The following is a 22,544-nucleotide window of genomic DNA, read 5'->3' as shown; positions in this document are numbered from 1 at the left end:
ATACACTGCAAATGCACACAGATTCCTGACACAGATTAAACCTAGTCTATTTAAATGTGCTTTTTAGTCCAGGGCTAGGCCTAATCTGTGACAAGCAAAACCAGCCCTAGGTGTGTGAAGCCTAGCTTACTCTTCTTGGGCCATCTGTAGTTCGGTTTTGTTGCGGTCCAGTTGTTCCTGAAGCTGGTGGTTCTCATTCAGACGCTGCTCCAACTCCTTCTTCAGATTCCCATGAGACCCTTGTTTAGGAGGAACCTGACAGAGGAGACAAGTCAATATACATACAACTGTACCTACTATATATGGTACAGCATTCAGCGGTGTACTCATGTATCCTAGTGGTTAGAGCATTAGGCCAGTAACCGAAAGTTTGCTGGATCGAATCCCCTGAGCTGACAAGGTAAAAATCTGTCGTTCTGCCTCTGAGCAAGGCAGTTAACCCACTGTTCCCCGGGCGCCGAAGACGTGGATGTCGATTAAGGCAGCCCCCTGTACCTCTCTGATTCAGAGACTGACTAGGTATCCCCCTTTCAATCTACAATTCACTATCCCATCAGAATTGCCTAGAAACCTGCATTCAACACTACATTGTTGGCAACAAATAAATTGATACAGATTGGCATCAATGTTATCGCCAAAGCGCAGTATCTACAATATACACCATCAAATAGTGCTAGGGGGTGTCATTCACAGGAGGTTGGTGGCACCTTAATTGGGGAGCCTGTGCTTGTGGTAATGGCTGGAGCGGAATAAGTGGAATGGTATCAAACATGGTTTCTATGCGTTTCATGCCATTTCATTAGCGCCTTTCCAGACATTATTATGAGCCAGCGTCCACTGGTGTCAATCAAATTATTTGAAGAAATGACAATATTTCTCACATTGCTCAGTATAGTAAACATCTATCAGCGTGTCCAACTATCTGAAAGGGTAAAAAGCACCCGTATGTCTGATCCAACACCCACACCAGCCCACTGTTTGTCAGGAGAGGTTTTTAAAACCTTGAATAAATCTTAGTCCAGTCACCTTATACTGTATAATGGCCCTGCGTCCCAAATAGCACCCTATAAAGTGCGGACCAGGGTCCACAGTAGGGTACTATGTAGGGAATAGGTTGCCATTTGGAACACATCCTGGATGTTGCTCAGTGACAATACGGATGGAGGGTAAAGTTTTGCCCTGCGGAACTAACATTCCTCTGACAATTTCCTCTCACATATTATCAGTGATAGATTATGGTCTGTGCTGCAGAGATTCTGCTCTCCTCAAGGCAACTGGCAAATCACTTTGTTTTGGTTTTATCTGTTTGTGAAGAGGGGTAATGTAATGTAGAGTTGAATTGACTATGAACTGGAAAGTAGAAATAATATAATTTAGCCAATGGACAGGCCAGTTAGCTGCTAGCTATACCCTTGAGGGAAATCTGAATAACCATCGGTATAAATGAATAGTACATGAAATACTGAATATCATACAAATTAGATAACAGGTGTTCCTTCTGGCCGTAGGAGGCGGGCAAGCAGACCACCTGCTTCAAGTAACCCAACACACCAGCTTATGTTCCACCACACAGGCAGCAGAGAAACTCTATACGTCTGCTATTTCACACTGATACCAGTATACCATTTAACACTGCTCTAGAGCCAGCCAAAACAATCTACTGATGTTCAGAGAGCACTTAAACACGGAGTTGAATCAACAATCATATCTAGTAGAGTGAAGAGAACACGTTATACTATATTTGTACTAGGATTGTCAAATCTCTGGCTGCTTATACTGTATGCTTAAGCAGAATTAAACTATTACTAATGGTACCAAGCTATTAAGTAATGTTGATACACTACTTGATCAAAAGTATGTGGAGACCTGCTCCAACGAACATCTCATTCCAAAATCATGGGCATTACTATGGAGTAGGTCCCCCCTTTGCTGCTAGAAAAAGCCTCCACTCTTCTGGGAAGACTTTCCACTAGTTGTTGGAACATTATTATTGACTTGTTTATTGTTTACTCCATGTGTAACTCTGTGTTGTCTGTTCACACTGCTATGCTTTATCTTGGCCAGGTCGCAGTTGCAAATGAGAACTTGTTCTCAACTAGCCTACCTGGTTAAATAAAGGTGAAAAAATAAAAAATAAAAAAATAAAAATTCCTGGGGGGGGGGGGACTTGCTTCCATTCAGCCACAAGAGCATTAGTGAGGTTGTGCACCAATGTTGGGCAATTAGGCCTGGCTCGCAGTTGACGTCAACTCATCCCAAAGGTGTTCAATAGGGTTGAGGTCAGGAATCTGTGCAGGCCAGTCAAGTTCTTCTACGCCGATCTCGACAAACCATTTTTGCCTAGACCTTGCTTTGTGCACGGGGGCATTGTCATGCTGAAACAGGAAAGGTTCTTCCACAAACTATTGCCAAAGTTGGAAGCACAGAATCATCTAGAATATCATTGTATGCTGTAGGATTAAGATTTCCCCTCACTGGAATTTAGGGGCCTAGCCCAAACCATGAAGAAACAACCCCAGACCATTATTCCTCCTCCACCAAACTTTGCAGTTGGCACTGTGCATTGGGGCAGGTAGCGTTCTACTGTCATCCACCGAAACCCAGGTTAGTCCGTCGGACTGCCAGATGGTGAAACTTGATTCAACACTCCACAGAACGCGTTTCCACTGCGTCCAATGGTAGCAAGCTTTACACCACTCCAGCCGACACTTGGCATTCAGATGTTGATCTTAGGCTTGTGTGCGGCTGCTCGGCCATGGATACCCATTTAATGAGGCTCCCGACGAACAGTTCTTGTGCTGACGTTGCTTCCGGAGGCAGTTTGGAACTCGGTAGTGAGTGTTGCAACTGAGGACAGACGATTTTTACGCGCTTCAGCACTCTGCGATCCCGTTCTGTGAGCTTGTGTGGCCTACCACTTCGTGGCTGAACCGCGAAGTGTTGCTCCTAGACATTGCTCCTAGATTGCATGGCGGTGTACACCTGTCAAGGGGTACGGCTTAAATAGCAAAATCGACTAATTTGAAGTGGTGTCCATATACTTTTGTATATAAAGTGTATAGGTGTAGTATTTAGAACTAAACTGTGTTTGAATACTCATACTAACTGCATTATTTAAGACGTAACTTGAGTATGTAGTATGCTAATTGGTCATAGTATGGATATAAAAGGGAAAGGAGGATACCTAGTCAGTTGCACAACAATGCATTCAACTGAGTGTGTCTTCCGCATTTAACCCAACCCCTCTGAATCAGAGAGGTGCAGGAGGCTGCCTTAAATCGAAATCCACATCATCGGCATCTGGGTAACAGTGGGTTAACTGCCTTGCTCAGGGGCAGAACGACAGATTTTTACCTTATCAGTCCGGGGGATTCGATCCAGCAACCTTTCGGTTACTGGCCCAACACTCCTACGCCAGGCTACCTGCCGCCCCAATATAGTTAGTATGCCAAAATTTCACGGATGTCGTACTACATTCACCAAAATACAAAGTATACAAGCAGTAGACAGTATTTCCATGCTTTTAGGGTCCATAATGAAATTCTTCAGAAAATGGGCAGGCTTCATAAGATTTTCAGATTTGAAGAACATTTCGGAAAATATGCAGCCTAAATCCGACAAGAGCGGCTACAAATTCTTGCTTTAACTAATTATGACAAATGGTAAGCAATGTAATAAAGTAATGACTTTTCAATAAGTTATGTTGGCTGACAATTTGTAGGCTAAGCTAGCCTTACGAACCGCATAGCATATCATTACAGCAGTTGCTTGTATGTACTGTTATGTTAGCTAGCTACCTAACGTTAGTTGGCTACTAAGACATGAAAATTGCCAGTATATTAACTATATGCTATCTAACTAAGTACCAAACGTTTATTAACTTGATTATTCATGTCATTCTTAGCTTAGCTAAGTGGTATAGTTGTGCTTTCTCAATGGACATTGTTAATGAAGTCGTAAGATGTCTAGCTAGTATTTGTTATGGTAACTGGAAGAAGCTTGGAAGACGTTGCATAGCGACAGCATCAACTTTCGGTTGAGACAGGCAAAGCGCTAGTACAAAGCGCTAGTACACTCAACTGAAAGGATACTGTTCCTTTACAGTATACTAAAATGAACTAATAGTATATATTAAGTGTTATACAGTATGTTAGTATGGGTATTCAAACGAAGCACTAGTCTTGAACCAGAACTAGCCTTGGGGAACAGTGGTGTTAGAAAAAGGCATCTCATTATTAGAACAGTCCTATTACGGTGCCAGTCCATTTACCACCCCCTCAGCCATCACAGGCCAAAATGTCTCAAGAGCCACCACTTGTAGTGATGAGTTAAGATGGCCACCCTTCACAGCATCACCATGGATACCACCGTAACACTGGGCCCCACACAATTATTGATAGAACCCAATGACTGAGCTCTTCAAACAAACACTGACTGGGCCCATCCTAATCAGCTTTTCTCTTCAGATGCTGTTGTCAAGATACCCCACAGATGATTTACATGGTTAGTAGCTACAATCACACTAAAGGCTATATAATGAGATATAAATGACAGCTCATATACATAAGTGGTCATACCTGGAGGTTGCCATGTGCACATATAAAATGAATGTCTGCATAGAATTAATACTAGGCCAAGGCTGTGGATCCGTAGGTAACTGCCCGCCTGTATCCCTTTTCCCTACAGCTAAATTCTGAATCAAGTTCTGTGCATGCGTTTCTTTACAAAAAATGTTGGTCATCCTCCCTTCACATTTCTCACTGTCAATCATGAATGATACGTTTTACAGGTGAAATATCCATGCAGCATCTGCATACCAACCACTTGATCTCAATCAGTTTCATGGGGATTTGATTTTAGACCTTGAGTCATAGTGTTGTTTCAAAGTAGTGTTGTTTTGAATTATGTACAGGTTGCAAAATCTAGAGCAGATGGTGTTAAAGGCCCAGTGCAGTCAAAAACGTGATTTGTCTGTGTTTTATATACATTTCCACCCTACGAGGTTGGAATAATACTATGAAATTGTGAAAAGTATGCTAATACCATTTTCGTATGAGAGCTTTTGGGGGAAAAACACCTGAAATTTCAGCTTGTGGGATGGAGTATGGCCTGCCTGGTGACATCACCAGAAGGTAAATTTGTTAATAGACCAATAAGAGAGTTCCAAACCCCTCTGCCAATAACAGCTAGTTTTCAGTTTTCCCCTCCCCACTCAGACCACTCCCACAGTTCTAACTCTTCGCTAAGAAGCTATTTATATATTTTTTAAATACAGTTTTAATTGAAAACAATCACAGTAAGCTACATAATTGTTCCCCGAAAATTTGATATTGAGATCAAAATGGCTGCATTGGACCTTAAACTGTAGAAATACCCGTGTTGAGTTTCAAATCAAAGAACAGACTGAACAAAACTATAAAACGCAACATGTAAAGTCCCATGTTTCATGAGCTGAAATAAAAGATCACAGAAATGCTCCATATGCACAAAAAGCTTATTGCCCACAAATCTGTTTACATCACTGTTAGTGAGCATTTCTTCTTTTCAGTTGTCACACAACATATTGCCACACTTCTCTCAAGTTTTGAGGGAGCGTGCAATTGGCATGCTGACTGCAGGAATGTCCATCAGAGATGTTACCAGATAATTGAATGTTCATTTCTCTACCATAACCTGCCTTAAACTTTGTTTTAGAGAATTTGGTAGTACGTCCAACCGGCCTCAACCACAGACCACGTGTATGGCATTGTTTGGGCTAGCGTTTGCTGATGTCAACATTGTGAACAGAGTGCCCCATGGTGGCGGTGGTTGATGTCAACATTGTGAACAGAGTGCCCCATGGTGGCGGTGGTTATGGTATGGGCAGACATAAGCCACAGACAACGAACACAACTGCATTTTATCGACGTGCAATTTGAATGCACAGAGATACCGGGAACGAGATCCTGGGTCCTACTAAGGAATCTGACCAACAGATGCATATCTGTATTCCCAGACCTGTGAAATCCATTGATTAGGGCCTAATGCATTTATTTCAATTGACTGATTTCCTTATCTGAACCATAACTCAGTAAAATTGTTGAAATTGTTGCATTTATATTTTTTCTAGTGGTGCGCGCTGTTAAGTTTTGGCAACATGTGAGAAATTTTACCATTTGCACAATCATCCTAAAATCTCATAAGAAATGAAGTGATGTTCTGTCTTACAGTAACGTTATACTATTATATTCAGTTATGTAGAATACCATCTTTGTGATCTTGCAGACATTGATTCAGCTTTGATCTAACTTTATTAAAACGAGCACCACTTGCCAGACTAGCCTGTTCTCTACGAGCAGAACAGAAACTGTGCGTGAAGTAGAAAATACAGACTTTTAGCTGTCAGGAAGAGGGGTTCAGAAAAACTTGAATCCACACCCACTCTGTAAATACCATATGCATAAAGAAAATAGGCCTATACAAAGACCGCTGTACACAAATATAGGCTACTGACCGCAGGAACAAACTGTACAGAGGAGAATACAATTTTGACAGTGCAAAAATGCTGACTGTTGCCAAAACTGACCGTATCATTTTGAATACCCTGCGAGCCGCTTGATCTAATCTCCACATTTTTGGGGTGTCAAAACGGAGCTCTTGGAGACACAGAATATTACTATAAAGGTTATACAAACTCCCTCTTATATGTACAGAGAACACACACATCCTCAAGCTGTTACTCTTACATACAAAGATCAAACACGCACACACACATTTATAAACAAAAACACTTTTTCTTTGATATGAGCACACTAAAAGGGGTCAATCTCAGCTGAATAAGCACACAGTAGTACAAACACTTTCACCCCTTTTTCGTGATTATCCAATTGGTAGGTAAAGTCCCATCGCTGCAACTCCCTTATGGACTTGGGAGAGGCGAAGGTCGAGAGCCAATGCGTCCTCCGAAACACGACCCTGCCAAGCTGCACTGCTCGCTTAACCCGGAAGCCAGCTGTACCAATGTGTCGGAGGAAAACCCGTCCAACTGGCGACCGAGGTCAGCTTGCAGGCGCCAAGCCCGCCACAAGGAGTCGCTAGAGCGCGATGGGACAAGGAAATCCCCAGCCAGCCAAACCCTCATGTTGGGACCAATTGTGCAGCGCCTTATGGTCTCCCAGTCATAGCCAGCTTTGACACAGCCTGGGATCGAACGCGGGTCTGTAGTGATGCCTCAAGCATGGCAATGCAGTGCCTTAGACTGTTGCACAACTCGGGAGGCCATCATTTCCTTTAAAAATAAAAAATAAAATAAAAACTTTCATTCTTACCTTAGCACCACTGGTCGTCTCGTAGACAAGGTTGCCTTTACGTTTGATGGATACATCACTCTCACTTGTCCTAATGCAGAGGGCAGAAAATGACATGAAGTTGTGCTTTAGTAAGATAAGGATACCTATGAATGCAAGTGATCTCCAGTGGTAAACATTAGAATTAAGCAATAAGGCCCGAGGGGGTATGGCCAACATACCACGGCTAAGGGCTGTTCTTAGGCACGACGCAAAGGTATATTAGCCATATACCACAAACCCCAGAGGTGCCTTATTGCTATTATAAACTGGTTACCAACATAATTAGAGCAGGAAAAACAAATGTTTTGTCATACCGTGGTATACGGTCTGATATACTACGGCTGTCAGCCAATCAGCATTCAGGGTTCAAACCACCCAGTATATAATTACTGATATGAGTGTAATTGTTTTCTAAGAGTACAGGACATTTTGGTACAGGAGTAACAAAATAAATAATAATTTACGGTGAAACATTGCCCAATTCAAGCTTCAGTGTAGGATCTCTTGGTTTTTACCACTACCACAATAACATCTATCACAATGTAACTGCAGAGACTCGGAAACAACAGCCTTCTGGGTCACATGTTTGTAACTTTCTTTACCCCTCTTTCAGGATGGTGTAGACAGCTTGTTTGGTTGGTGGTTCCTCTCCACTGATGACCTCTCCAATCTGATTCCTCAGAGGGTCCGGCATCCCCTTCAAATGGTAAAAGACATTGAGGGTCAGAACAGATACATTATACTGCTCACACACACAAAACTCAACTCTGTTACTTACTGTCTTCTTTGGTGGGATGGCAGGAGGGGTTTCCTTGACTAACTTCCCAGGTGACTTTATGAAGCTCAGCTTGGGGCCAGGGAGGGCTGTCACCTTGGCAACTGAGGCAGTGCTCATCCTTAGGCTACTGTATGAAGGTGTGGATGACGTGGATGAGGAGGTGGAGGAGAAGAGCAAGGAGGTAGTGTTGGGAGTTGGCGAAGGAGGGGAGACCTCGGGATGAACGTCTTTGCAAGCATCCAGACTTCTGGAGCGTCTGCGTTCGTCGTACTTGAGCCGCAGCCTTGTTCCGGAGCGCCCCCTGGTCTCTCCAGTAGGAGTGCCAATGTTGAACTTGCTGATCAGCTTGTTGATAGGCGCCAGGGAGGTCTTGTCGATGGCAGGAACAATCGCCTCATTGAACGACACTGGAGGAGGGGGTTCTGGGATGGACAAATCAAGTCCATTTCTGCCCAGCAAACCACCGAGCCCCACCCCATTCTGCCTGGCCCCTCTGGGACAAACAGGCTTGAGCCCTGCCTCATTCAATTCCTCCCCGTTGACCCAACCTCTCTCCTTCATATCCACTCTGTAGGGTTCCGCTGCTGTGGGACTGGGTTCTTCCTTGACCTTTACCTTCATCTGTCCTTCCCTCCGGGGCCCACCCTCACCCTCTCTCTGGCTCCCAGCCTGGCCATCCCCAGGAGGTCTCTTGAAAGGACTCCCAAAGTCCTCCCTGGCCTCGCCCTCTGGTGTGGACTTTGGAGAGACCGGAAAGCTGAGTCCTGCAGGGGCGTAAGGGTTCTGGACGTTCCCCCCTTCCTTCCTCTGGGGCAGACTGTTGTAGGGCGAGGAGAGGCCTGAGTTGGGGTTCTGTGACTGGGCCTGCTGGGTTTTCAGCTGCACCCCATACGAGTCTCCCTTCTCCCCATCCTTCAGCACCACGTAGGGCTGGCCGGAGATGCCCTGTACCCGCACGGCCACCCCGTACTTGGAGGGGGGCATGGCGCCGCTGCCCCCTCTGGTCTTCTCGGGGTAGCCCCCGCCAGTGTCATGGAGGTCCTTGATGAAGCGGATCTGGACGCCGTAGTCAAGCGGAGGCTTCCTGTCTGTGGAGAGCGCCATTTTGACTTCCTGGTTGGGCAGAGGGGGAAATTCTAATCAGTCCACACACCACACACACACGTTGCAGTTGACAGCCAGCTTCACAAGTCATTTTTTAAAGAACAGTTGTACAGAAGTCAAAATAATATTTGTTCTCTTTATGCCAACAAGTCTCTCCATTTCTATCAAAGCCATTGTGTTTCAGGTTCTACACCTGACAATGAGCAGGTTACTGGCACAATGCATTCCCTGAAACTGACTCGCATCACACGGTTAATCATCCACTTAGTGCACCGCTTTCATTCTCACAAAGACATACTGTACACTACACATGAAATTCACATCTCATTCTGGTGTCTCACTGTTTCTCTACTAGTCTAGAATTTGCCTGGGGCTGTTTAGTTTCCTCTTAGTCACTGCTGCCTGCCACCACAGGACGGCCATTGATGGGGTTTGCATATGACCTCCATTATACGGATTGACATCCGCTTGGATCTTTTTCATATTTCTCCTACTTCATTTCACAGACCTTTCCTTATACTTGCGTAGTGTATGACCCACTGTTGCTTAAGGACAACAAGTATGATGCAACTGGTATAGTATGAGATATGGCATATCTTCATGATACCCTATCATATGCCCTATTCTGTACAATTGCTTTTCTCACAGGATGTAAAGTATTCATTGAGACAATTATGCCACTGGGCGACTGAGCATTTCTTTGTGCTGATGTAGTCCTTTCTGTGTGGGCGTAATGTGTGAGAGAGGAGGAGAAAGATAATGACTGAAGAGAGTGGGTTTAGAGGGCCTGCGGGTCCGACAGCGATCATTGTGACGTAGTCGGAATTTTTCATGCTGCCCGCTCATAAAAGATAAGCTATATCCTATATGCAAAACGTAGCTCAAGAGAAAGTGCAAGTGTCCACGCTCATCATTCTTGGCGCTTCAAGTTCAATAGCCATAGCCTACCTCTGCGTGCGAGATCAGGTGTGCATGTAGTCTCAATTAAATAGAATAATAGCATTGGCGGAGAAGCACACACAGTTATCTTTCTAAATAGGTTTACTACATTGCCTAGAATTAAATATTGATCACCCATATGTCTCCATCTGAAAACCATCCCGCTCCTAAAAAAGGTAGGCTATATGCAAAACGTAGCTCAAGAGAAAGTGTCCGCTTTCTCTCCAACTTTGTTTTATGTCCACGACCCCATTTTGATATCTGAAATTTCCCTAGAAAAAAAATTACCTAATTTAACAGCCAATGTTAACTTTTTTTATTTGAGTCTATGGCAGTCACTGTTAGAATGTTTTTCTATTTATTTCTGATTGTCTCCTCCACTCACCATCACATACTTTCAATGTGGGGCTATGACAGTCAATTGCAAATTAGTCTGACATAAGGTCTCATCTCACCACCACTAATGAGATGGGTCTGCTTGATGCATGTCGCTTGGGAGATTCTCAAAGTCAGGGGGCGTGGTCGACAATGAGAACACTGAATCCAGCGTCATACAGATATAAGCTGGCGAAGGGTAGCCTACCATGAGTTATATGGTGCTTTGAAATCAACTGGAAAGTCGGGAAAAATACACAATGTCAAATCATGAAGACAGTGAACTTTTGGTCGGAAAGTCAGAGCTCTATATAGAAGCCAGAGTTCCGAGTTCCCAGTTGCATCACATGTCTAAAATAACAATGCAGGACTGAGGTTGGTTTCGGGACCAGTTCTTGCATACAGAAAAATAAAGGCAGTCAGATAGTTATGAAAAGCTGCGGGTGTGGGTGAGATGAAGAAATCAGTGCCGCGCAGACCTCCAAGTGGGTACTTGTTTGTGCGTAGCATAAATTACTAGCTAGATATACGACTTCAGGTGTGTTAATATACTGGCAAGTCCGATGTATTAGTAGCCAACTAACGTTACATTGCTAGCTAACGTACCAGTACATACTGCTGTAATATGCGTTTCGTAAGACAGCTAACAAATTGTCAGACAACATAACGTGAAACGTAACCTATTTGAAAAGTCATTACATTGCTTTAACTAATTATGACAAATGTTGAGCAATACATTTTCATCCACGCTCATCGGACTTTGGCTGCATATTTTCCGCCATTTACTTAAAATCTGAAAACGTTGTGAAGCCATGCCCATTTTCTGAAGAATTGCATTATGGGCCTTAAAAGAACGGAAATAGTGTTTACTACTTGCATAATTCATATTTTGGCAAATTTAGTACGACATCTGGGAACTTTTGGCATACTAACTATTAGAGGTCGACCGATTATGATTTTTCAACGCCGATACAGATTATTGGAGGACCAAAAAAAGCCGATACTGATTAAATCGGACGATTTTATATATATTTGTAATAATGACAATTACAACAATACTGAATGAACACTTTTATTTTAACTTATTATAATACATAAATAAAAATCAATTTAGTCTCAAATAAATAATGAAACATGTTCAATTTGGTTTAAATAATTCAAAAACAAAGTGTTGGAGAAGTAAAAGTGCAATACGTGCCATGTAAAAAAAGCTAACATAAGTTCCTTGCTCAGAACATGAGAATATATGAAAGCTGGTGGTTCCTTTTAACATGAGTCTTCAATATTCTCAGGTAAAAAGTTTTAGTTTGTAGTTATTATAGGACTATTTCTCTCTATACTATTTGTATTTCATATACCTTTGGCTATTGAATGTTCTAATAGGTACTTTAGTATTGCCAGCCTAATCTCGGGAGTTGATAGGCTTGAAGTCATAAACAGCGCAGTGTTTGAAGCACAGTGAAGAGCTGCTGGCAAATGCATGAAAGTGCTGTTTGAATGAATGCTTACGAGCCTGTCTCTGCCTACCACCGCTCAGTCAGACTGCTCTATCAAATCATAGACTTAATTATAATAACACACAGAAATACGAGCCTTAGGTCATTAATATGCTCAAATCCAGAAACGATCATTTCGAAAACAAAACATTTATTCTTTCAGTGAAATACGGAACCTTTCCATATTTCATCTGACGGGTGGAATCCATAAGTCTAAATATTGCTGTTACATTGCACAACCTTCAATGTTATGTCATAATTATGTAAAATTCTGGCAAATGAATTACCGTCTGTTAGGAAGAAAATGGTCTTCACACAGCTCTCAACAAACCAGGCGGCCCAAACTGCTGCATATACCCTGACTCTGCTTGCACAGAACGCAAGAAGTGACAATTTCCCTACTTAAAAGAAATTCATGTTAGCAGGCAATATTAACTAAATATGCAGGTTTAAAAATATATACTTGTGTATTGATTTTAAGAACGACATTGATGTTTATGGTTAGGTACACATTGGTGCAACGACAGTGCTTTTTTCGCGAATGCGCTTGTTAAATCACCCGTTTGGCGAAATAGGCTGTGATTCAATGACAAATTAACAGGCACCGCATCGATTATATGCAACACAGGACAAGCTAGATAAACTAGTAATATCATCAACCATGTGTAGTTAACTAGTGATTATGTTAAGATTCATTGTTTTTTATACGATAAGTTTAATACTAGCTAGTACCTTACCTTGGCTCCTTGCTGCACTCGCATAACAGATAGTCAGCCTGCCACGCAGTCTCCTCGTGGAGTGCAATGTAATCGGCCATAATCGGTGTCCAAAAATGCTGATTAACGATTGTTATGAAAACTTGAAATCGGCCCTAATCAAATCGGCCATTCCGATTAAATCGGTCGACCTCTACTAACTATAGCCATACTATGATCGATAAGCATACTACATACTCAATTTACATCACAAATAGTATGGTTAGTATGACTATTCGAACACAGCTACATTGTTCCTTCTCAGTATCTATACACCATCTTGATATTATTGACCATAACCTCCCGAGTGGCGCAGCGGTCTAAGGCACTGCATCTCAGTGCTAGAGGCGTCACTACAGGCCCTGGTTCGATTCAGGCCGTGATTGGGAGTCCCATAGGGCAGCGCACAATTGGCCCAGCATCGCCTGGGTTAGGGTTTGTCTGGGTTAGGCCGTCATTGTAAATAAGAATTTGTTCTTAAACCTCTTGACGCTAGGGGTCAGATTATTATTATTATATTTTTTTAAATAACGTTCCCAAGGTAAACGGACCATTTCTCAGGTCCAGATCGTAGAATATGCATATAATTTACAGATTAGGATAGAAAACACTCCAAATTTTCCAAAACTGTCAAAATATTGTCTGAGTATAACAAAACTGATTCTGCAGGCGAAAACCTGAGGAAATCTAACCCGGAAGTGATTTCTTTTTTAATCTGTTTCCTTGCCCGTCTTTCTTCCATTTAAAGGGGTATCAACCAGATTCCTTTTCCAATGGCTTCCTCAGGCTGTGACCAGGCTTTAGACATAGTTTCAGGCTTTTATTTTGAATAATGAGCCAGATTTTTCAAAAGTAGTCAGGTGTCCTTGATTAGTTCCTGCGCGCGAGAGGGTTACGGTCCGGTTGAAATATTATCGATTATGGTTTGTTAAAAACAACCTGAGGATTGATTATAAAAACATTTGACATGTTTCTAAGAACATTACGGATACTTTCTGGAATTTTCGTCGAACGGAACGAGGCTGTAGTTTTCTGAACATGAAACACCATTTGGGTTGCGCGTTTTTGTTATAAAAGTCATATTTATTGAACAAAAAGAACATTTGTTGTGTAACTGGGTCTCGTGAGTCTCGTGAGTGCAAACATCCGAAGATTATCAAAGGTAAGAAATTAATTTTATTGCTTTTCTGACCATGCTAATTTGGGGCTAGCTGTTCTAGCATTGATTGATACTCACAAAAGCATGGATTGCTTTCGCTGCAAAGCATATTTTCAAAATCTGACACGATAGGTGGATTAACAACAACCTAAGCTGTGTTTTGGTATATTTCACTTGTGATTGCATGATTATAAATATTTGTAGTAATATTTTGCGCCCTGCAATTCAGCGGTTGTTTAGGAAAATGATCCCGCTAAAGGGATCCGTAGCGCAGAGAAGTTAACTGACTTGCCTAGTTAAATAAAGTTTTTTTTATTTTTATTTTTTAACTATTTAAAAAAAATGTGTTATGGCTTTTCAACCTTGGCTCTGAATCCACGATATGGCAATCTATCTAATGGAAGCATCTCTAATGTCAAACATGTAAAGTGTGGTGTACCGCAGGGCAGCTCTCTAGGTCTTTTCTATTTTTACCAATGAGCTGCCACTGGCATTAAACAAAGCATGTGTGCCCATGTATGATAATGATGATTCAACCACATACACATCAGCAACCAAAGCTAATGAAGTCACTGAAACCCTTAACAAAGAGTTGCAGTCTGTTTTGGAATGGGTGCCCAGTAATAAACTGGTCCTGAACATCTAAAACTAAGAGCATTGTATTTGCTACAAGTCATTCCCTAAGCTCTAGACCTCAGCTGAATCTAGTAATGAATGGTGTGGCTGTTGAACAAGTTGACGAGACAATTACTTGGCGTTCCTTTAGATTGTCAACTGTCATGGTCAAAACATAAATTCAATGGTTGTAAAGATGGGGACAGGTCTGTCCGTAATAAAGATGCGCTCTGCTTTTTTAACACCACACTCCAAAAAGCAAGTCTGGCAGGCTCTAGTTTTATCTTATCTTGATTATTGTCCAGTTGTGTGGTCAAGCGCTGCAAGGAAATACCTAGTTAAGCTGCAGCTGGCCCAGAACAGAGCGGCACATCTTGCTCTTCATTGTAAATCAGAGGGCTGATATAAATACTATGCATGCCAGTCTCTCTTGGCTAAGAGTTGAGAAGTGACTGACTGCATCACTTCTTTTCATAAAGAACCATTGAGTTGAAAATCCCAAATTGTTTGCATAGTCAATTTACACACAGCTTTGACACACACGCGCCACCAGGGGTCTTTTCACAGTGACCAAAATCCAGAACAAATCCAAGAAAGCGTACAGTATTATATAGAGACATTATTGCATGGAACTCTGTTCCATCTCATATTGCTCAAATTAACAGTAAACCTAGTTTAAAAAAAACAGATAAAGCAACACCTCACGGCACAACGCCTCTCCCCTATTTGACCTAGATAGTTTGTGTTTGTATTGATATATAGGCTACATGTGCCTTGAGCTGTTCTTGTCTATTAATGTTCTGTATTATGTAATGTTTCATGTTTTGTGTGGACCCCAGGAAGAGTAGCTGCTGCTTCTGCTACAGCTAATGCGGAGCCTAATAAAATACCAAATACCCCCCCCCCCAAAAAAAATGGGTAAACATACCATTGTTCCACCTCACCTGGAAAGTGCTTTGATTTATAAATCAGTAGCACTCAACATGAACATGATCTTATACTGAACAAAAATATAAAAACACAACATGTAGTGTTAGTCCCATGTTTCATGAGCTGAAATAAAAGATCCCAGAAATGTTCCATATCCACAAAAAACCAATCTCTCAAATATCCAGAAACTTCGCATAGCCAATGAATAGGAGTGAGACAACATTCCACAGGCCATGAAATCAACAGCTTGATCAACTCTATGCGAAGGAGATGTGTCGCACTGCATGAGGCAAATGGTGGTCACACCAGATACTGACTGATTTTCTGATCCATGCCCCTACCTTCTTTTTTTTAAGCCATCTGTATTCCCAGTCATGTGAAATCCATAGATTTGGGCCTAATACATTTATGTAAATTGATTTCCTTATATGAACTAACTCAGTAAAAATCATAGAAAGTGTTGCGTTTATATTTTTGTTCAGTGTATATAATACATACACAACGCACACTTACAATAACCCCTAATGACAATTAATTGATGTCAATGTATCAATCATGCAATGATTTGGATTAGTAGTAGATAGCACATTGGACTGGAGTATGCATTGGCTGTTATAAACTGTTGTGAATGCTTATTGCTTACGACAGGTATCATGCTCTGGTTAAATTGCCGTTGTACAAGCTTTATGACACAGTTTCAGTTACATGTGGCCCATCAACCATGTAGCCTCATGTAACCATGAGCAGGGGGGGGAAAGGTGGACAGGATACTCCTATTGTCCCAACTCCTTGGAGCATGATCCACCAGTGGCTATGCTAGGAATGGGCCTTTCTCCGCTCATCTACCACAGAGCCATCTCCCACAGACTTCATAGACCCATCAGTCAGAGTGTGCACACCCTCCACCCATCTGTCTCAACACAGAAGCTGCCTCACTCCTCTTTTATTTTCTTGCTAGTTTCGGGCTACAGATGCTGCCAAACTGCTCAAGTTTATCCCACAGCAGTTGAGTGAGGGCCGTTCTCTCGTTTTCTGATTAATTGGTAACCCGGGGGCAATGAATCAATAACCAGAGGTAATTAGCTATTGGTTTACACTGGAACAGCCCATGCCTTGACCATTAGGCATTAGGTGAGATTAACAAGTCAGCCTTTGTCTTCCAAAAAATTTTCAGGATTCCAGACATTCTCTCTATACTAAATGTTCTGCGTGAGTTTCCATTGGTTTAAGAAGCGGATGAGGAGGAAGCTGTACAATTGGAGAATTGGGGCATCTAATGTATGAATAAGGGAAGTTTTAGTTTGAGGGTTTAAACAGAGTTGATCGGAAGGGGTTAGTTAGTAAGGCTAACTGCCATCTCATTCCAAAATCATGAGTATTAATATGGAGTTGGTCCCCCTTTGCTTCTAACAGCCTGAGTAGTGAGTGTTGCAAACGAGGACAGATGATTTTTACACGCTACGCGCTTCAGCACTCCCATTCGGTGAGCTTGTGTGGCCTACCACTGTGCTGCTGAGCCGTTGTTGCTCCTAGACGTTTCCACTTAACAATAACAGTTCTTACAGTTGACTGGGGCAGCTCTAGCAGGGCAGAAATTTGACGAACTGACTTGTTGGAAAGGTGACATCCTATGACAGTGCCATGTTGAAAGTTACTGATCTCTTCAGTAAGGCTATTTTACTGCCAATGTTCATCTATGGAGATTGCATGGCTTTGTGCTCGATGTTATACACCTGTCAGCAACGGGTGTGGCTGAAATAGCCAAATCCACTCATTTGAAGGGGTGTCCACATACTTCTGTACATATAGTGTACTATAGGACAGAAAGTAAACATATCTATATTAAGTTAACTGGCAAATGTTATTACAAGGGAGACTCCTTGTCAAAACATGGATGAATCAACTGTGTTGTGGTACTTCGCCATTAGAGAAACTACAGGATTTTCAAAAATGGGAGACATAAGCCCGGATGGCAATGTTTGGTGAACGTATTGGGAGGCTACGCCGTTACAACCCAGTAGCAGGCCAGGGTTTTGCTCCATTGGTCTCACTCTCTCAGACAAGGCCACGTCACAATGCATTACTATGTCAACAGAGAGCGGAATGTCACCGAACAGGACTGTTTGCCAGCCAGCCATCGTCCTTCCCTCTCCCCACGCCCCTCCCACTCGCCCTCTCTGCCCCACTTCCTCACCCATGCAGTTTGCCCTATATGTGAAAAAGCACCACCACTGGAGTTAAAATACTTTTTTTTTTTATCCATCCATACTGTATGGGGGTTTTGAATGACTAAATTACATATTTTTTATAATCACAACTACTTTATAATCACAACCCTTGGAACACAAGGGAGTAAACTAATTCAAATCTACACAACCCTAAAGCCTGAAAAGGTGAGAATTCGTTTTTTTAAATTCAAAGAACACCTGGATTGTACAATATTTGCACAAGCTCTCAAGTTGGTTGTTATTCATTACTTGACAGCCATTTTCAAGTCTTGACAGATTTTCAAGCCGATTTAGGTCCAAACTGTAACTAGGCCACTCAGGAACATTCAATGCCATCTTGGTAAGGGACTCCAGAGTATATTTGGCCTTGTGTTTTAGGTCATCATCCTGCTGAATTTGAATTTGTTACCCAGTATCTACTGAAAAACAGAACCAGGCTTTCCTTTAGGATTTTGCCTGTGTTTAGCTGTATTGTTACTTTGTATCCTTTTTTTTTTTTTTTTTACTCCCGGAGTCCTTGCCGATGACAAGCATACCCAAAACATGATGCAGTCACCCCCACGCTTGAAAATATGAAAGCGGTACTCAGTAATGTGTTGGATTTGCCTCAAACATAACGCTTTGTATTCAGAACATAAAGTTAATTTCTTTGCCACATTTCTTGCAGTTTTACTTTAGCGCAACAGGATGCATGTTTTGGAATAAAACATTCTGTAGAGGCCTCAACTACAATGTTGATCCATCCTCAGTTTAATTGCTGTGATAAGAGAAAACAAACTGTTTTAAAGTCAGTATTAGGCTGATGGTGAAATTCTTGAGCACTTTCTTTCCTCTCTGGCAACAGTTAGGAAAGACCCCTGTATATTTCTAGTGACATCTACCGATAGCTTCCCTTCTTTGCGAGGCATTGGAAAACCTCCCTGGTTTTGTGGTTGATTCTGTGTTAGTTGAACAGTGTATTTCAGAGGGACCTTGCAGCTTGATGTGCACCCACACTGCCCGTTCATCATGACACAATTAATAAGAAATTATGGCATAGCACTGGGAGTCATTACTTGAATGTGTCACCCCTGTATGGGATTGTCCCTTATTGCCCGTTTCCACCTAAGTGGAAAACCTGAGTCTCATTGCTTAACTTGCACACATAATTATCAGAGAAGTTCATGTGGAGGACCATCTAATTGTGCTTAATATTCTCTTTGATGTATCTGAACTGAACTGGGGAATCCAGTTGTAGTGTTGACTGCCATTCTCCTCCAGCTCACAGTTGAACTCTTTAAATCAACTCCCCTATGATTCCTATTTTGGTTCTTTACACAGTTTTTATAGTTCTTATCACCAACTGCGACATATTCTCTCTGCCAGTGCTCCCATGTGGCCTTTATTAGGGTTGTGATCAGCAAACTGTACTTCATCGAAGCAACATTCAGTGCATTCACGGCGCATGCATCTTTTGTCCTCTATTACACGTTATACTTGACAGGAGTGGGGACAGACTTTTAGTAGGAACCATGTCTCCGTTTCCCAAACTGTCAATGAGAAGATTCTGGTACTTACAGTTGTGGATGGCATGCACACGTACTGCGGTCACTAGGCTTAGTCTCGAACATAGAATGGCCTGTATCTTCTGAACAGTCTGTAGGACAAGCGGTGTTGCCTCAACACTTTTGAGTGTAGTCCTTGTGCAGTATTCTCCTATCTTTCTTATTTCCTTCCAACAGTGTCTCTTCCCTGAGAGCAGAATGATGTTTTTTTTGCTTTTCACTGGTAGATTTATTTTTCTGTTGCATGACGGGCAATGGTATTCCTCACTGACCGTTGACGTTAGTTCTGTTTTTGTTCTGTAGGCCTTTTTTCTGTACCTCAGCCGTTCAATTAATCTCATCAGCATCTTATTTTTGCTCTAAGGTTTTTCCATCTCCCCTTTGAGTTTCACTCGCTCTGCCAGGGCCTAGTGTTGATCTTTGTCTGTTCCTTGGTAGGATAGGTGAATGCTCTGGTGTGCTGCATTGTACAAGGGCTGGGTCTCCCTGGATTTCCTGCTCTTAGATTAATTAGTTCATGAAGGTTCTCTTTCACTACACCTCTTCTTTGAGTTTCTCCATTTCTCCCGAAGTTTCACTTTACATTTCTCAACTCGATTTCTGCTCTGGATATCCCCCCAAAAATGTTTTTAAAACAATCTCAAAATTAGGACAACAATTTAGATTTGCATAATGACTTCCTCTCAGGATCAGCATTTTGTCTCTCCCTGTATCTCAGTGTTCTCTCTGCACTCAACATCTCACGTCCTCAAGCTGACATGGATAAAAATAGAAAATTAGTCTAGAACAAACTACCTGCCCTCCAGGACACCTACAGCACCCGATGTCACAGGAAGGCCAAAAAGATCATCAAGGACAACAACCACCCGAGCCACTGCCTGTTCACCTCGCTATCTTCCAGAAGGCGAGGTCAGTACAGGTGCATCAAAGCTGGGACCGAGAGACTGAAAAACAGCTTCTATCTCAAAGCCATTAGAACGTTAAACAGCCATTACTAGGCAGCTTCCACCCGGTTACGTAACCCTGCAGCTTAGAGGATGCTGCACTACATACATAGACTTGAAATCACTGGCCACTTTAATAAAGGAACACTAGTCGCTTTAATAATGCTGACATTTTTGCTTTACTCATATGTATGGAATACACTGTATTCTATTCTACTGTACTTTAGTCTAATCCTAATATATTCTTTAATTCCATTATTTTACTTTTAGGTTTGTGTGCATTGTTAGATATTACTGCACTGTTAGAGCTAGAAACACAAGCATTTTACTACACTCGCAATAACATATGCTAAACACGTGTATGTGACTAATAAAATGTTATTTGATTTATAACTATACTGAACAAAAATATATAAATGCAACGTGCAACAATTTCAAATATTTTACCGAGTTACAGTTCATAAGAAAATCAGTCAATTTGAATAAATGCATGTGGCAGTAATCTATGGATTTCACATGACTGGGAATACAGACATGCATCATTTGGTCAAAGATACCTTTAAAAAAAAAAAGGATACCTGGTGTGACCACCATTTGCCTCATGCAGCATGACATCTCCTTTGCATTGAGTTGATCAAGCTGTTGATTGTGGCCTGTGGGAAAGATGTCCCACTCATTTTCAATGGCTGTGAGAAGTTGCTGGATATTGGCAGAAACTGGAACATGCCGTTGTACACCTTGATCCAGAGCATCCCAAACATTCTTAATGGGTGACATGTTTGGTTAGTATACAGGCCATGGAAGAACTGAGACATTTTCAGCTTCCAGGAATTGTGTACAGATCTTTGCGACATTGGTTTGTGCATTATCATGCTGAAACATGAGGTGACAGCGGCAGGCGAATGGCACGACAATGGGCCTCAGGATCTCATCACGGTATCTCTGTGCATTCAAATTGCCATCGATAAAATGCAATGGTGTTTGTTGTCTGTAGCTTATGTCTGTCCATACCATAACCCCACCATGGGGCACTGTTCAAAGTTGACATCAGCAAACTGCTCGCCCACACGACGCCATACACGTACGTGGCCTGCGGTTGATCATGATTGGACATGATTTGGAAAGGCACACACCTGTCTATATAAGGTCCCACAGTTGACAGTGCATGTCAGAGCAAACACCATGCCATGAGGTCGAAGGAATTGTCCATAGAGCTTGTCCAATTGTCCACACAGGATTGTATCGAAGCACAGATCTGGGGAAGGGTACCAAAAATGTCTGCAACATTGGTCCAAGAAAACAGTGGCCTCGATCATTCTTAAATGGAAGAAGTTTGGAACCACCAAGACTTTTCTAGAGCTGGCCGCCCGGCCAAACTGAGCAATCGGTGGAGGAAGGCCTTGGTCAAGGAGGTGACCAAGAACCCAATGGTCACTCCGACAGAGCTCTAGAGTTCCTCTGTGGAGATGGGAGAACCTTCTAGAAAGACAACTATGTCTGCAGCACTCCACCAATCAGGCCGTCATGGTAGATGTCAGACGGAAGCCACTCCTCAGTAAAAGGCACAACGGCCCGCTTGGAGTTTGCCAAAAGGCACCTAAAGACTCTCAGACCATGAGAAACAAGATTCTCTGGTCTGATGAAACCAAGATTCAACACTTTGGCCTCAATGCAAAGCGTCACGTCTCGAGGAAACCTGGCACCATCCCTACGGTGAAGCATGGTGGTGGCAGCATCATGCTGTGGGGATGTTTTTCAGCAGCAGGGACTGGGAGACTAGTCTGAATGCACTGTACGGCTACTATATCTAGGGAAACCAAAGTTCCAAAGGCTGGGCCTTATATAGTGTATAAGAGGTCATACAAGACGTTTTGTAGTGATTCCTATGTTGTTGATGTAAAGAATATTTCTTGGTCCGTGGTGTGTAATAAGGAGCAAACAGACGTTGCAGTTGACCTGAAATTGCTTTCCCCAGTTACTAATAAGCATGCACACATGACATCATATGAAAATCAAAAGATATCAGCCAAGACCTCAGAAATATAATTGTAGACCTCCACAAGTCTGGTTCATCCTTGGGAACAATTTCCAAACACCTGAAGGTACCACGTTCATCTGTACAAACAATAGTACGCAAGTATAAACACCATGGGACCAGGTAGCCGTCATACCACTCAGGAACAAGACGAGTTCTGTCTTATAAATTAACGCAGTTTGGTGTGAAAAGTGCAAATCAATCTCAGAACAACAGCAAAGGACCTTGTGAAGATGCTGGAGGAAACAGTTACAAAAGTATCTATATCCACAGTAAAAGGAAGAAACTACTGCTCCAAAACCGCCATTAAAAAG

At 42.2% G+C, this 22,544-nt stretch overlaps 1 protein-coding gene across 2 annotated transcripts in view; it reads right to left on the bottom strand.

The window, feature by feature from the left end:
• Window positions 1–22,544, bottom strand: part of cgnb (cingulin b) — a 50,644-nt gene that overhangs the window by 17,073 nt on the left and 11,027 nt on the right. For both annotated transcript variants that reach the window (XM_071367195.1, XM_071367194.1), the window contains exons 2-5: window positions 8,107–9,219; window positions 7,931–8,025; window positions 7,308–7,377; window positions 131–255 (exon numbers count right to left, since the gene is read on the bottom strand). In XM_071367195.1, coding sequence (XP_071223296.1) covers window positions 131–255; window positions 7,308–7,377; window positions 7,931–8,025; window positions 8,107–9,210 — 1,394 coding nt within the window. In that variant the 5' untranslated portion in view covers window positions 9,211–9,219. The remainder of the gene's footprint in view (window positions 1–130; window positions 256–7,307; window positions 7,378–7,930; window positions 8,026–8,106; window positions 9,220–22,544) is intronic.

The sequence above is a fragment of the Salvelinus alpinus genome, chromosome 26 (genome assembly GCF_045679555.1).
Source record: "Salvelinus alpinus chromosome 26, SLU_Salpinus.1, whole genome shotgun sequence".
In the NCBI taxonomy this organism is placed as follows: Eukaryota; Metazoa; Chordata; class Actinopteri; order Salmoniformes; family Salmonidae; genus Salvelinus; species Salvelinus alpinus.
The sequence above is the reverse complement of the archived record's forward strand: the minus strand, read 5'-3'. Positions and strand labels throughout refer to the sequence as shown.